The following is a 13589-nucleotide window of genomic DNA, read 5'->3' on the forward strand; positions in this document are numbered from 1 at the left end:
AAGAAAAGGTCAACAACTCTCTAGTGAGGTGTCAAACTTTTTGTTTGAAACCGGTGTCAAAACATCCTATCATATATATATATATATATATATATATATATATATATATATATATAACCATTGGTGCAGTCACATAAAAACTATGTTGCTTTGGGTGGGATAAAGGAAGTTTGTGTTCAAAATTAATTACAGAAAATAAAAATATTATATTTATTTCCACCTTTGTATGGTTATGATTTTTCATATTTAATGCTTTATATTTATTTTCACTTTTGTATGATTATGTTTCTCCATATTTAATGTTTTCACACCATAAAACAACAAAGTTTTATATGATTGCACCAATCCATAGGTGCAGTGACTGTATATCTGCTAAACCCATATATATATATATATATATATATATATATATATATATATATATATATAGGGGATAGTTTTTCTGCAGCGGCTGCAAAGAGCTGCTGTGTGCAGCTGACACAGAAAAGCAGGGCCCACAGCTTTAAAAAAAAAACAGGATCTGGAAGCGGATCCTGGCTTGCTGTATGTGCAGCGGCTGCAGAAATGATTTTATATATATATATATATGGTAAAATCATTTCTGCAGCTGCTGTATGTGCAACAATTAATCTTGACCATTGATTCCTCATATTTAATGCTTTCACCGACTTTTATATGGTTATGATTCCACACATTTAATTGTTGTACATATAGCAGCTGCAGAAATGACAACCCATATATATATATATATATGAGGCAGGATCCTTTGACACCGGTGTCAAATTTTAAATTTGACACCTCATCTCATAACCGTTAGATCAAAAAAGATCAACGACTTTGATTTGTAAACATGTGACACCATTGATCTTTCTTGATCTAACGGCTATGAGATGAGGTGTCAAAGGATCCTGCCTATATATATATATATATATATATATATATATATATATATATATATATATATATATATATATTGTTTCTTAAGTCACTTGAGATAACCTTATTAATTCTCCTTACACCCAAAACGACGTAGTTTTAGGTGGTCGAAAATAAGGTTACCTCAAATGATTTGAAAAATATTTTTCTTATATTGGCTTTAATGTCTCTACTGTGAATTTAGATAATTTATCTACATTCACTATTAAAACGACGTCATTTTCGATTGAAAGTTTAAAAAATTATAATTATAAAGACTATTATAACCTTGAAATATTTTACAATTACAAAAACACCTTATTTTCTGCCTCAAAACAACATTGCTTTGGGCTTTATTTACATTGACAGCAGAAAAATGAACCTTTAAAAATTTTATATTAATGTTAAACACCAAAGATATAAACATATTGGTACTTCGATCTCACACAACGACATTTTGTTTCTAAATTTTTCCAACATATATAACTGCACCACATGTTTCTTCAATGCATATGCATTATTCATGGCATCCTATATTACTTGTCTTCCTTCTCATCTTCTTTCTCTTCCTCTTCCGCCTCTTCAATGGCTTTGGTAGCTTCCTTAAGGATAAGCTTCAAGAGCCTCTCATACATTGCAATTGCAGATCCTAGCATGTCAATGGCTTTTGTCTTGTCTTGAGCTACCACATTTGTCACGTTCCCAAGCTCCGTGATTTGCTTCATAGTCTTAATCATCTCTTCATCATATATCCCTAAAGAATTGAAGTCACTGGCTTCACCAGCTGCATTGTGCTTTCTAACTCCATACACATTAGTACCTCTTGCCACTATCATATCACTGATACTAATTCCCATGTCATTATTACCCATAACCATAGTAACTTCTCCATTCTCAACATCCCACATCCAAACACTCCCATCTTCTCCAGCTGACACCAAATTCTTCCCTTCATTCACCAAAACCAAAGATACAATTGCCCCACCATGGCTCTGAGGCCAAGTCATCAACTCATAGGATTTGCCAACCACTTTTCTGCTCCCAACCTTCATTGTTACATTATAAACCAACCCATCTGCACCAGCAGCATAGAATCCTGACTCTGTTGAATCCATGGCAATCCCAAAAATGGCACAAGGGAATGTCACAGTTTGTATGATAATTCCACTTGATAGACACCAAAACTTACATGTGCAATCTAGTGAGCAAGAAACCAATGAAGAGCTGCACAGCCCTATTCTAGAGTTGAAAGCAGTCACTGAATCAAAATGTGCCTTCCACTTGTACAAGATCAATTCTTTTGGGTCCTCTTCAACTGAGGAGGTGGAGGACTCAACAAGCCTAAAGGTTGGCATCACAACAATTGTCCCATCATCACTGCCTGAAACAATGGTCGAGTTAGAAAATTTTGTAAGCGCCCAAAATTGCAAGTGTTCATTATTGGATCCCCAACTTCTCCTTTCACTGCCAGAAAAGATTTTATGCATAAACTAATTACAACTATGTCACAAGTAAGATATAGTTATAATATTAAGTTTATTTTTTCTGTCTCCGTCACGGGCAACAACCTTATAAGAAGAGAGAAAAAAATAGTTTTTAAAATTGGGAACAGATCCACTTATCATCAAAAAAGTTTACAACTCTTACAACCAATTTAATCATCGTTGATTTTCGTCGATCTAACAGTTATAATTTATTGAAAATTAATAGCATTTATTGTGTCATATTTATTAATTCCCGATAAATTATAACCGTTAGATTGATAAAAATCAACGGTGATTAAATTGGTTGTAAGAGTTGTAAACTTTTTTGGTGGTAAGTGGATCCTCCCCTGGGAAGAGATTCACTTACCACCAAAAAAGTTTACACAGTTGTAATTGGGTGCTACAAAAAATATCTTTTCCCATGAAAGAAAAAGTATATTTCCCATCATTATTTGTAAGTTATAATTATCTATATGATCCAAAAAAATATAAATATTCTCACAATTAAAAGTTTTCAGGGCGATGCTCACCCTAGTCCCTCTCTCACTCCACCACTCACCTGAAATGACTAGTGACCCATCATCACTGAGTTGGAGAGTAGATATAGGTTTTGAGTGAGCAGAAAATGATTTGATCAGATCCCCAGAATGAAGTGAGAGAGAATGAATGGTCCCTGATACCCCACCAGCAAAGAGAAAGTCACCATCAGAGGTAGCAATGAGTGGAGCAACAGGTTCAGGGACAGGGAAATTGTTGAACACAGTTGAAGTGTACCAGTTGTAGATGTGAATTGAGCCTAAACCTGTGTCTGAGAACACATGGGAGGCTGCAATGAATCCCTGGCCTGCCATGGTGAGGCCACGGCACGGTGACCGGCTACCGGTGAAATGGGCAATGGTGGCGCCGGTGGAAGCCTCATAGGCCATGATGGGGCCATCAGCGGAGCTAGTGAGGATAACTTCATGTGAGGAAGATGACATTTTCTTGTTTGGAATTCGGAAAAAGGACAAGAGGGTGACAGAATGTGAGGAAACGAGAAGGGCATTTATATAACAAAGATCTTTATTGTACGTTTTCAAGGGCGTTGAATACGAGGTGCTTATTGCAATCCAAGGTGGCTTCACCTTATGCCCCTTGTAATCATGCAACATTTGCAACTATTTTCTCCTTGCAGGTTTTCGGGGCAGTGATTTGTGGAAACGTATGAATGCGGGTTTTGTAAGCAAGCGAGAATCAGGTGTCCCTGGAATCTTCGTTACACTGTATTTATTTATGGGTTTGATGTTTGTTATGTTATACCATATAAAATTATTTTTTATATATGTAAAAGTATACGAGACTCATGTGAGGCGTGAAGAGAAGAAGGAGAGAAAAAATACAGGCCCTATACACTTTTAGGCGTGTGTAAGAAATAATTTTATTTCGTATAATATGTAAGATATTAAACACTTTGTTTGTAAAGAATCAATTCAACTCAACAATTCTTAACACACTCCCTCGTACACGGCACGGGAGTCCAATGGACTTAAAGGGTGGACAATACATAGACTCACATATCTGTGCTAAGAAAGTCCATAAGATTTAATTAATTATTAATTAAATGAGAAGTGGTGATGATTGAACCCATGACACCGATGCTTTGATACCACATAAAGAATTCTCAATTCAACCCAAAATCTTAAGTTGTTGAATGAGATTAATATATCTCTAACACATTTATATATAGGGGCATAATCATTTGACACCGATGTAAAACTTTGAAATTTGACACCAAATTATAACCGTCGATTTTGGCCAAATAGTGATTATTATTTATTGAGAATTAATAATTAATTAATAAGTTTGATTGGGTGAAAATCATAACCGTTGATTGACGAAAATCAATGGTTAGAATTTGGTGTCAAATTTCAAAGTTTAACACCAGTTTTAAAGGATCCTATCTCATATATATATTTACAAATGCTATATTTACAAATTTTTTGTTTACAAACTCAATTATGTATTCCCAGAAATAGACTCGGCAGTGAATGTATTCCCGAGAATTCATAGTATTTTTTGTAAGAGTTTATAAATAAAAAATTTGTAAATATAACATATATATATATATGTGTGTGTGTGTGTGTGTGTGGCAAAATGAAGTGTAATGTGACTGCATACAAGCTTTATTGCACTCACCAAACTACGTCATTTTGGGTGGGATAAAGGAAGTTCACGTTCAAAATCAATAGTCGAAAATAGGAATATTATATTTATGTTCACCTTTATATGGTTAGGATTCCCCATATTTAATTCTTTATATTTATTTTCACTTTTGTATAGTTATAATTTCCTATATTTACACATTTCATACTATAAAACGAGGTAGGTTTATATGATTGCATCAATCCTTAGGTATAAACGTACAGTCACTGTACATCCGCTAAACCCTATTATATATGTGGCAATGGAATTCTCATGTCGTAGACAAGGATTCTACTTCCCGGCTTCCCACAGACATAGGCAAGTGGGGGTCCCACATGAGAGAAAAATAAAAAAACACGCGACACTATTTTTTAAGGGAGAGCTAGAGAAAAAAATCTGATTCCTGCAACATAAGATTTGATTTTATATATATATGAGAGAGAAAAATATTTCTCAAGCAGCTTAAGATATATTTATCTACGCCCATTCAAAAACTACGTCTTTTTGTTTATTTATTTTCTTATATTAATTGATTCACATTTGAATAGTTAGGATTCTCTTTTTCTCTCATCCTTTATTACATTGATCTATCTTTGTACGGTTATGATTTAGTAAGCAGAAATAAAATTATGTCAAGTAACTTGAGAAATGATAAGCCATATATACAATGTTGTTAAAATCAAGATTTTAAGTAAAATCGGAAATGGATTAAAAAATCGTAAAACGTAAAATCGTAATGTAAAAAAATCGTAAAAGCGTTTGGAATATTGGTAAAATTGTTTTGATGAAAAAATCGTAAAAACATAAAATCATAGTGATAAATCGAGATTTTGATAACTATATATATATATATATATATATATATATATATATATATATATATATATATATATATATATAAAGTGGGTGAATTTCATTGGTTTTTTTTTCTTAACAATGAAATTCATTTATTTTTAGACAGAGTGTAGTAAAAAAATATTTTTATTCCAAAAGTAGAAATGTTGAACTATATCTATATATGAAATTTGACTCGGTTATTAGAATTTTTTTATTTTTGAGTTTCATGTTGACCGGTTTTCTAGGCTGCGGAGTTTTGGAAAGTTTTAATCAGGTGATGTAGCATTCAATAAAGAATCAATTGCCGACATGCACCGAACTTCAATTATTGCATTTTCAAAAACTTTACTTTGGGTTTTGTTTACGGGGAAGGTTATACAACAATCTATTTTTCTTTACAACTTCTTACAACTAATATCTTAATCGTTGATTTCCGTCAATTAACGGTTAAGATTTTCACAAATAAATTTTATTAATTAATTATTAATTCGCAATAAATCTTAACTGTTGATTGATGAAAATCAACGATTAAGATATTGATTGTAAGAGGTTGTAAAGAAAAATAGGTTGTAAGTATAACATTTTCCTTTCTTTATTTGTCATATAAAGTAATAATTGCTTGAGTATTGCTATTAAAATAAAGAAACTATTAAATAGTTTAAATTTTACGGGAAAAAACTGCATACGACTATATTGCTATTTTATTTAGATATCTAATATAAATTTTATTTATTCCATCATTAATACTCTCCTATGCGTCGGATGTACAATACATTGGTAGAACCGCGTTATTTTTATAACTTCAAAATTTTACAACATCTTACAATTTTTTTTACCGTTAATTTCCATAATTCCAATAGTTATAATTTGTTATAAATTAATAATTAATAATAAATGTAATCCGATAAATCATAACCGTTGCATTGACAAAAATTAATAATGAAAAAATAAGTTGCAAAAGGATGTAAAAATTTTAGGTTGTAAGTACAACGCACGTTTTAAAATATGTAAAATATATTAAAAATGATAAATATACAAAAAAAAAAATTACAAAATTACGTAAAAATCTGACATGAAATGATAGATTCTCTTTAAGTCTTTAATTCTCTTTCCCAATTCATTAATATGTAACAAAATAATAATAATAATAATAATAATAATAATAATAATGATAAATACTTCCATATATACAAATTAAAAATTCTCTTTGAGTTTTATAGAAGAGAGAAGCGATGAAAGAAAAATGTCTGAATTAATTGAGAGATTTTTTTTTTTTAATTGAGAGATTTTAAACAAGAAAAGTCAATTAATATATGCAATTATTGAGAATGTGGTGGAGATAATAAAGGGTCAAGAACAGTTGAAATAATAAAAAAAACAAAATATGTCATTAATTTTCAAGAATAAATAAATCGAATAAGAATTTTTTCTGAAATAACAGATTAAAAATAATACTGAGAATATTGTTATTCTTTTATTTTCTTTTGAAAAGCCTCAACTGCACTTGCCTCTCAAAAACAAAAGTGAATTGCATAACGTTCGAAGTTGGTTAAGATTGAAAAACGCTACAACCCAAAAATAAAATGGACTGGAGAAGTTCTAATTTTTTATTTTTTTTTGTTACGAAAAAGTTCTAATTCACACTACACAAGTCCAACTAACTAACTTTTTTTTAATATTAAAAGAAGTTTAATTGCAGTTTCTTTTAAGAACTTAATTAGTATGAATTAAGGTTTGAAATGAGTTATTACCCTTTAATTTGAAAAACTGTTATTAAATCTGTCTTGGACCGGTCAGGTTAAACTGTAAACCAAAAATCAGTGATTCAACCGGTTTGAATAAGTCAAAGGATCGACTATGCAACAGGTCTAGTGAAAATCGATTTCGCTATGTTGATTTTTGACGAAAACCAGTGACTCGACTATTGGAAATTCACACACAAATCGCGCAAATCAAGAAAACAGAAAAGAGTAAGGGAAGAGAAATTCAAACAGAGATTTACCCTGGTTCACCCAATGTAGGCTATGTCTAGCTTGTCTGTACTATATTCATTTCACCGTCGCTCATTACAAGTCACTTAGTTTATAAGGGCTCAAGCTCAAACTACTAAGAAAAAGAAAATTACAATAAGTCGGAGGCCCACAACAGTACCAGCCTGAGTGGATCCGCAGCTTTCTGCTGACCCCGCCAACAAGATTCCTTATTTGAATGCGAAGTATAAGCCATACCCAACATACAACTGGTGTGCATCCAGCATGAGCGTGATGGAGATTAGACATAGGGCAATGAGTTCCTCTCCATAATCCAGAAATGTATATAAGTTAGGGGACCCATGAACCTAATGCCTTAAGGTTTTGGTTATAACATGGTATCAAACTCACTTGTTATAGTTGGTATAATTTAACCCATTGGCTGTAGTCCCCCATAGGGTTGACAAAAACGAGCCAACCCATCGTTCAAATCTAGAAATTGTTTGATATGCCTCCAGCATATATATGATTTTAAGCCAAAAAGAGAAAGAATCTTGATCAATTTTGAATAAAAAGGGCTAGAATTTTTATTAAATTGATAAATCTCAATCAGATATCTTGTCATTGATTTTCTTATGATTTTGTAGGAAAACAGGATAAAAAGAAGCCCAAATTGGAGGCACGTAATTATTTTAAAACTTGATTCAGACTGTATCAAAGGAGATTGAACCAAGATATACGATGAAGATTTGATCAAGATCCCTGGTTATTGGCTCTGCATCGCGGCGTCAACTTGCACCAGTGTGGCGCTAAGTTGTGCCATTTCTCTGGAATTTTGGCCCAAGGACACGATGCAACATGAAATTTCCACCTGTGTGAAGTCGCGTCACCAAGCCTTTTACACTTTTGTAGTTTCCACCTCTTCTCCCTATATAAACATCACAAATAAGTGAGAAATGTCATTGAGATGGAAAAGTCAATATAATAAGCAAATATGTATAAAAAGTGCTCTTTTATGACTTAATTCTCATCATTTTCAGCTTGGGAAACTATATCTGCCAGAGGCACATCAAACCATTCTCAGATTTAAACGTTGTTGTCCCCAGCAATGTACAAGACTCAATCCAGGAAACAATCACTTAATCCAGCATAACATTACATAGACACTGTAACACCCTGTGTATACCTGGTTTGTTAACATGCCATCGTATTAAGTCACGCTTAATTAAATATGCGAAAAATCTTTTTCTTTGCAATTATGACGTCACTAAACGTAACCAAGTTGATTACTTAATCAATTTCATAAAAACATCGCATGTATGTAGATTGCAAAAGACAGCTAACTGAAATACCTTAATAGATAAATAAGTGAGTATCTAAGTCACGGATCTACAACACGTAGTCCGGACAATATCCTGATACTTTAATACAACTCATAACTGAAAACATAAAGTCAAGTCAATGTGGCATAAACAATCCCCATGCTCACCAAATAGCAACATAATCAACAGAGTCTCAACAATAACATCAAATGAAGCAATAAACATGATATCAACAGACATAAACCAACATCCAAGCATAGTCAGCATAAGCAGATAAACATCAATCAACTAAGCTTCAGCCTCCTGCCGCTAGAGATCTCAACCCCTGGGTTACCTGAACCGGAAATAAATGCCCCAAACGTGGGGTGAGATCTCTAAACAGAAATCTCAGTAAGACAAGGGGTCCTCAAGGATCTTCCACCACAAGCTCACTTACATGTGCAATATAAGTTCTAAAAACAGTTAAACAGTATAAGTTCCAAAATAGTGCAATGCAGCAGATAATCATGTCATGTGTGTCAATACTAATCTACTGGCCAGAGAAATGCATGAATACGTCTATTACCCACACTAGTGCAAGACGCCACTTGCACCCAAGGTTGTCAAACTCGCGATTTTACGTAAAATCGTGAGGGAATAGTAAAATCGTAAATCGTAAAATTGCCACGAATCGTAAGTTTTTACTTTTAAGAATATATAATAAATATAATAATATCCAACTAACATTATAAATAAAAAGACACAAACTCATAACAAAAAATTTAGAGACTAAGTGCTTAGAGTACAAAGTTCATCAAATTTTCAAAGTTAGCATCGTCGTCGTCATCTCCCACGGCAACTTGTACTTGTTCTTCAACCATTTCTTCTACTTCCAAGTTTACAACCATGTTTTCTCCACTTTGGATTCCCACCATGTTTTCTTCAATTTGAGTTTCTAAATCCAAGTTTTCCTCTTGTTCTTCATCCAAACCCAAGTCTCCTTCCATGTTAGTTTCATTTTCATCTTCAACAACCCAATCTTCATCCGATGGAAGATCCTCAAGATCATGGATAAGAGGTTTTCTATTATTTTTCTTCTTGGCCAATTTTCTATTAACCATCACAAAAATAACATCATTCAATTTTTTCGTGGTCAGTCGGTTTCTTCTCTTTGTGTGAACCTAAACAAATAAAAAGCAATTATTATAAATTCTAATTTTTAAATTAACATGCATTTTAGAATTTAAAAATTCAGTATTTATAAGATCTTACCCTTTCAAAGGCACTCCAATTACCCTCGCATGCAGAAGAGCTACATGTTAAGCCTAATATACGAATAGCCGCTCTTTGAAGCTCCGGATTTTCATCTCCATAAGAATCCCACCATTGTGTTGGACTTTTATTGTACACTGAAATCTTGGCTGCCTTGCAACCCATAAAGTTTTTCCTACACTTAAAATCTTCTAGTTGAGAATCCATCAATATAAGTCCATTCTCAATCCCCAAAACCTTATCCAAAGCATCATATAATCCTCTTTTCAATTGAAGTGTTGATTTAAAATTAGGACCATAATGAATTTGTGGGTTTAGGTAGTATCTAGCACAATGCAATGGTCCACTAAGATGCTTGTCCCACCTTGCGTCAATAATATTCCATAAAGGCATATAACTGAAAAATAAAAAATATGTTGTATGTTTAGAAATATAATCTAAAAGAAATAAATTCAATTCAAAGTAAACTTCATAATTTACCTATTCTCAACACCTTTGAAGACGTTTTTAATTTCCTCTTTAGCTTTCCCTATTTCTCCATAAAGAAATCCTATAGCTGGCTCCTCAGAATCAACCAACCTCAACACTTTGAACAACAGATAAGCACCCTTTATACAAAATAAAACATTTTTCCAAAAGAGACTATCATCAACCAAACTTGCAATAAGTTTTCCCTCATTTGACTTTGAGTATTTGCTAGCCTTCCATTCATCTGAGAGGAAAACCCTCTTTACAGCACTACTATTCTCATAGAGGCACCCCAAAGTTAAATACGATGTAGCAAAACGAGTGGCGCCCGGTCTTATCAAAACTTTTCCTTTGGTGGCCTTTTTTAAGAGAGAAATGAGAAAAGTCCTTCCATATATGTATGTTGTAATCTTTTTGCCCTTTGGAATTGTTTCACGGTGAACCGCTATATGCTTCTCAAAATCTTCTAACATCAACTCAATGGTATGTGCTGCACAAGGAGTCCAAAACAGCCTCTTTCTTTTCTGCATTAATAGCTCTCCAGCGCGTTTGTAATTGGCTGCATTGTCAGTCACAATTTGCACAACATTATCTTCTCCAACCTCTTCAATAACATCATCAATCATTTGAAAAAGATTTTCAGCAGTTTTGGACATGTGAGAAGCATCAATAGACTTAATAAAAACAGTTCCCATCGTGTTGTTCACTAAAAAATTTATGATAGTTCTCCTTCTTTGATTTGTCCACCCATCCGTCATTATACTGCATCCCACCTTTTCCCAATGATGTTTATGCTCTTCTATCAGCTCCTTGGTCAATGCATATTTTTTATTCAAAAGCTTCACTCTAATGTCATGATAAGATGATGGATCATAACCCACACCATATCTTCCAATTGAGTCACACATCTTACGGAACTCATCACTTTTTATCACATTGAATGGTATAGCATTGGCATAAAAAAAATCAGCAACATCATCATCAACATCAAGTTTCAAATTTTTCTTGAACATATTGTTGATAGTGGATTGAACACTTCCCTTTCCCCTTTTCTTGAAAAAATTTGTAGAACCCACTTCCACTTCCTTTGTTTTTGTTCTTTTTTCACATTGACCCTCCTCCTCATCATCACTTTCAACTATCATTGATTTCTTCAAAAATCTCTCTTGGAGTGATGCTACATTTTCAAACATCTCTTTCTTTACTTCATCGGGCACCGATGGACAAGCTTCAACATCCTTTTTGGTACCAGCTAAATGATGCTTAAATCGATAAACTCCTCCACTTACTTTCTTTGGACAATATTTGCATTGGATTTTTGTTCCCAATTCATTTAATGGCATGCCATATTTCCACCCTATATCACTCCGATTTCCAGGAGCATTTTTAGCCTTTTGTTTCCTAGTAATAGGTGCAGACACAACACTAGCTGAACTACTAACACCGGCGGCGGCGGCACCACTTGAAGCCATTAACTGATAATTTGATGAAAAAAATATCATTCAAGTAAAAAAAAAAAAAAACAGCACCAACAGTCCAACATTAACATCAAAAGAAAGTCCAAGCAATTGCAATAGCAAAAGAGAAAAAACAGCACAATGTCAAAATGATAAAAAATAGAACCATGCCACTACCACCAATACTAATAGCAAAAGAGAAATAACAAGATAAAAAAACAGAACCACGCCACATAAAAAATACAGCACCTCCACGGCACCACCACGGTGCTCCAGTCGTCGGTCGGGTCGTCGGTCTTCAGCCGTTGCAGGTGGCAGTGTCGTGCGATGGTGGGGAAGGAAGATGATTGTTTGCCCTTTCTCTTGCAAACGCGCGATGGGAATTTGGGGATTAGGGTTTATTTTTGATAGAAAATAGCTATTGAGTAAACTGGGTTGGGCCAAATCGATTTTTTGTCCAAATTTTTTTTTTTTGCCATCACTGCCCATGAATCGCTAACTCGTCCCAAATCGTACGAGTTTGCGATTTTGCACAGTAAAATCGTGATTTTAACGAGTTTAACAAAGTAAACTCGTAAAATCGTACAATTTTACGAGTTAACTCGCGATTTTGATAACCATGCTTGCACCCACCCACAGTGTCACCGTCTTGTATGACGCCACATACTCAGGCTGACCGTCTAAGTGGAACAACACATACATATTATAAGCAATTGCACATAAAGATCAACAGCATTTTCAATTATCAAAGCATGTAAACACAACATGCATATAAACCATTCCCCCATGGGGTATGGTGGAACCACACAATGGCTAAACCGAAGACACGAAAGCTTACCTTGCAAGCTAGCAATCCAAGCCAAGAGTCCAACCAATCTCAAAGCCCAAACACAGCAGAATCACAATCTGTTTTGGACCAGAATAATATTAATATTCAAACTCTACAAGAAAACGACATAAAGACAACACATTTCCTTTACGTTTCATGTCTTTAGGCTTCTCACAAAGCCACAAGCCCTTAATCAATTTGATTCTGACTTAAAATACTTATTACAGAAGTTCAACTTAATCAATCTAGGGTCCACAAACCTCAAACACAGTTCTGTATGAACAGTACAGACACTGTCTCAAAATTCCCAGAATATCCGGATATATGTCGGGGACATATCCGGATATCCCATATCCGGATATCATATCCAGATATCCATATTCGGATATCTCAAAGCCCATATCCGGATATCATATCCGGATATCCATATCCGGATATCCATATCCGAATATCATATCCGGATATCCATATCTGGATATTTCGCGACAGAATGCAGTTTCTGCATTTCGCGAGATATCACTCCAAAGGTTGGGTTTTTAACCCATTCCAATGTCCAAGCATGCATTTTTACAAACTTACAGGTTCATGTTTATGTTGGTTACTTCATTTTAACATATTACATGCCAAGACTTAAGCTTTAACCCATAAAAACTCATGATCAAGGTAGGTGAACTTACCCAAGGCTCAAAACAGAGAAATGAGTGCTCTTGGAGCTAACCAAACAGCTCCAAAGATTCAGACTATGAAGGTGCACGAAAATGGCACACCAAGAAGGGTTCTTTCTTCACAAAGGTCACTCCTTGTACCTCAAAATGCCATGACAATGGATCCCTCAACCCACACCAAGAAGTCAGCACCCCAAGCCCAAGAAAACA

General features: G+C 34.0%; 2 protein-coding genes across 2 annotated transcripts; both read right to left on the minus strand.

Moving 5' to 3' along the window:
* Positions 1 to 1451: 1451 nt before the first annotated feature.
* LOC133316763 (uncharacterized) lies at positions 1452 to 3379 on the minus strand. The gene is made up of 2 exons (XM_061518539.1): positions 2959 to 3379; positions 1452 to 2296 (listed from the first exon to the last, which is right to left on the minus strand). The coding sequence occupies exons 1-2, from the start codon at positions 3377 to 3379 to the stop codon at positions 1452 to 1454; spliced, it is 1266 nt and encodes a 421-aa protein (XP_061374523.1).
* Positions 3380 to 9485: 6106 nt separating this feature from the next.
* Positions 9486 to 11900, minus strand: LOC133316764 (uncharacterized). The gene is made up of 3 exons (XM_061518540.1): positions 10441 to 11900; positions 9961 to 10357; positions 9486 to 9869 (listed from the first exon to the last, which is right to left on the minus strand). The coding sequence occupies exons 1-3, from the start codon at positions 11898 to 11900 to the stop codon at positions 9486 to 9488; spliced, it is 2241 nt and encodes a 746-aa protein (XP_061374524.1).
* Between the last annotated feature and the right edge of the window lie 1689 nt (positions 11901 to 13589).

This window comes from Gastrolobium bilobum, unplaced genomic scaffold (assembly GCF_033153095.1).
Source record: "Gastrolobium bilobum isolate Gb01-03AN ecotype WA unplaced genomic scaffold, APGP_CSIRO_Gbil_v1 utg2798, whole genome shotgun sequence".
Taxonomy (NCBI): domain Eukaryota; kingdom Viridiplantae; phylum Streptophyta; class Magnoliopsida; order Fabales; family Fabaceae; genus Gastrolobium; species Gastrolobium bilobum.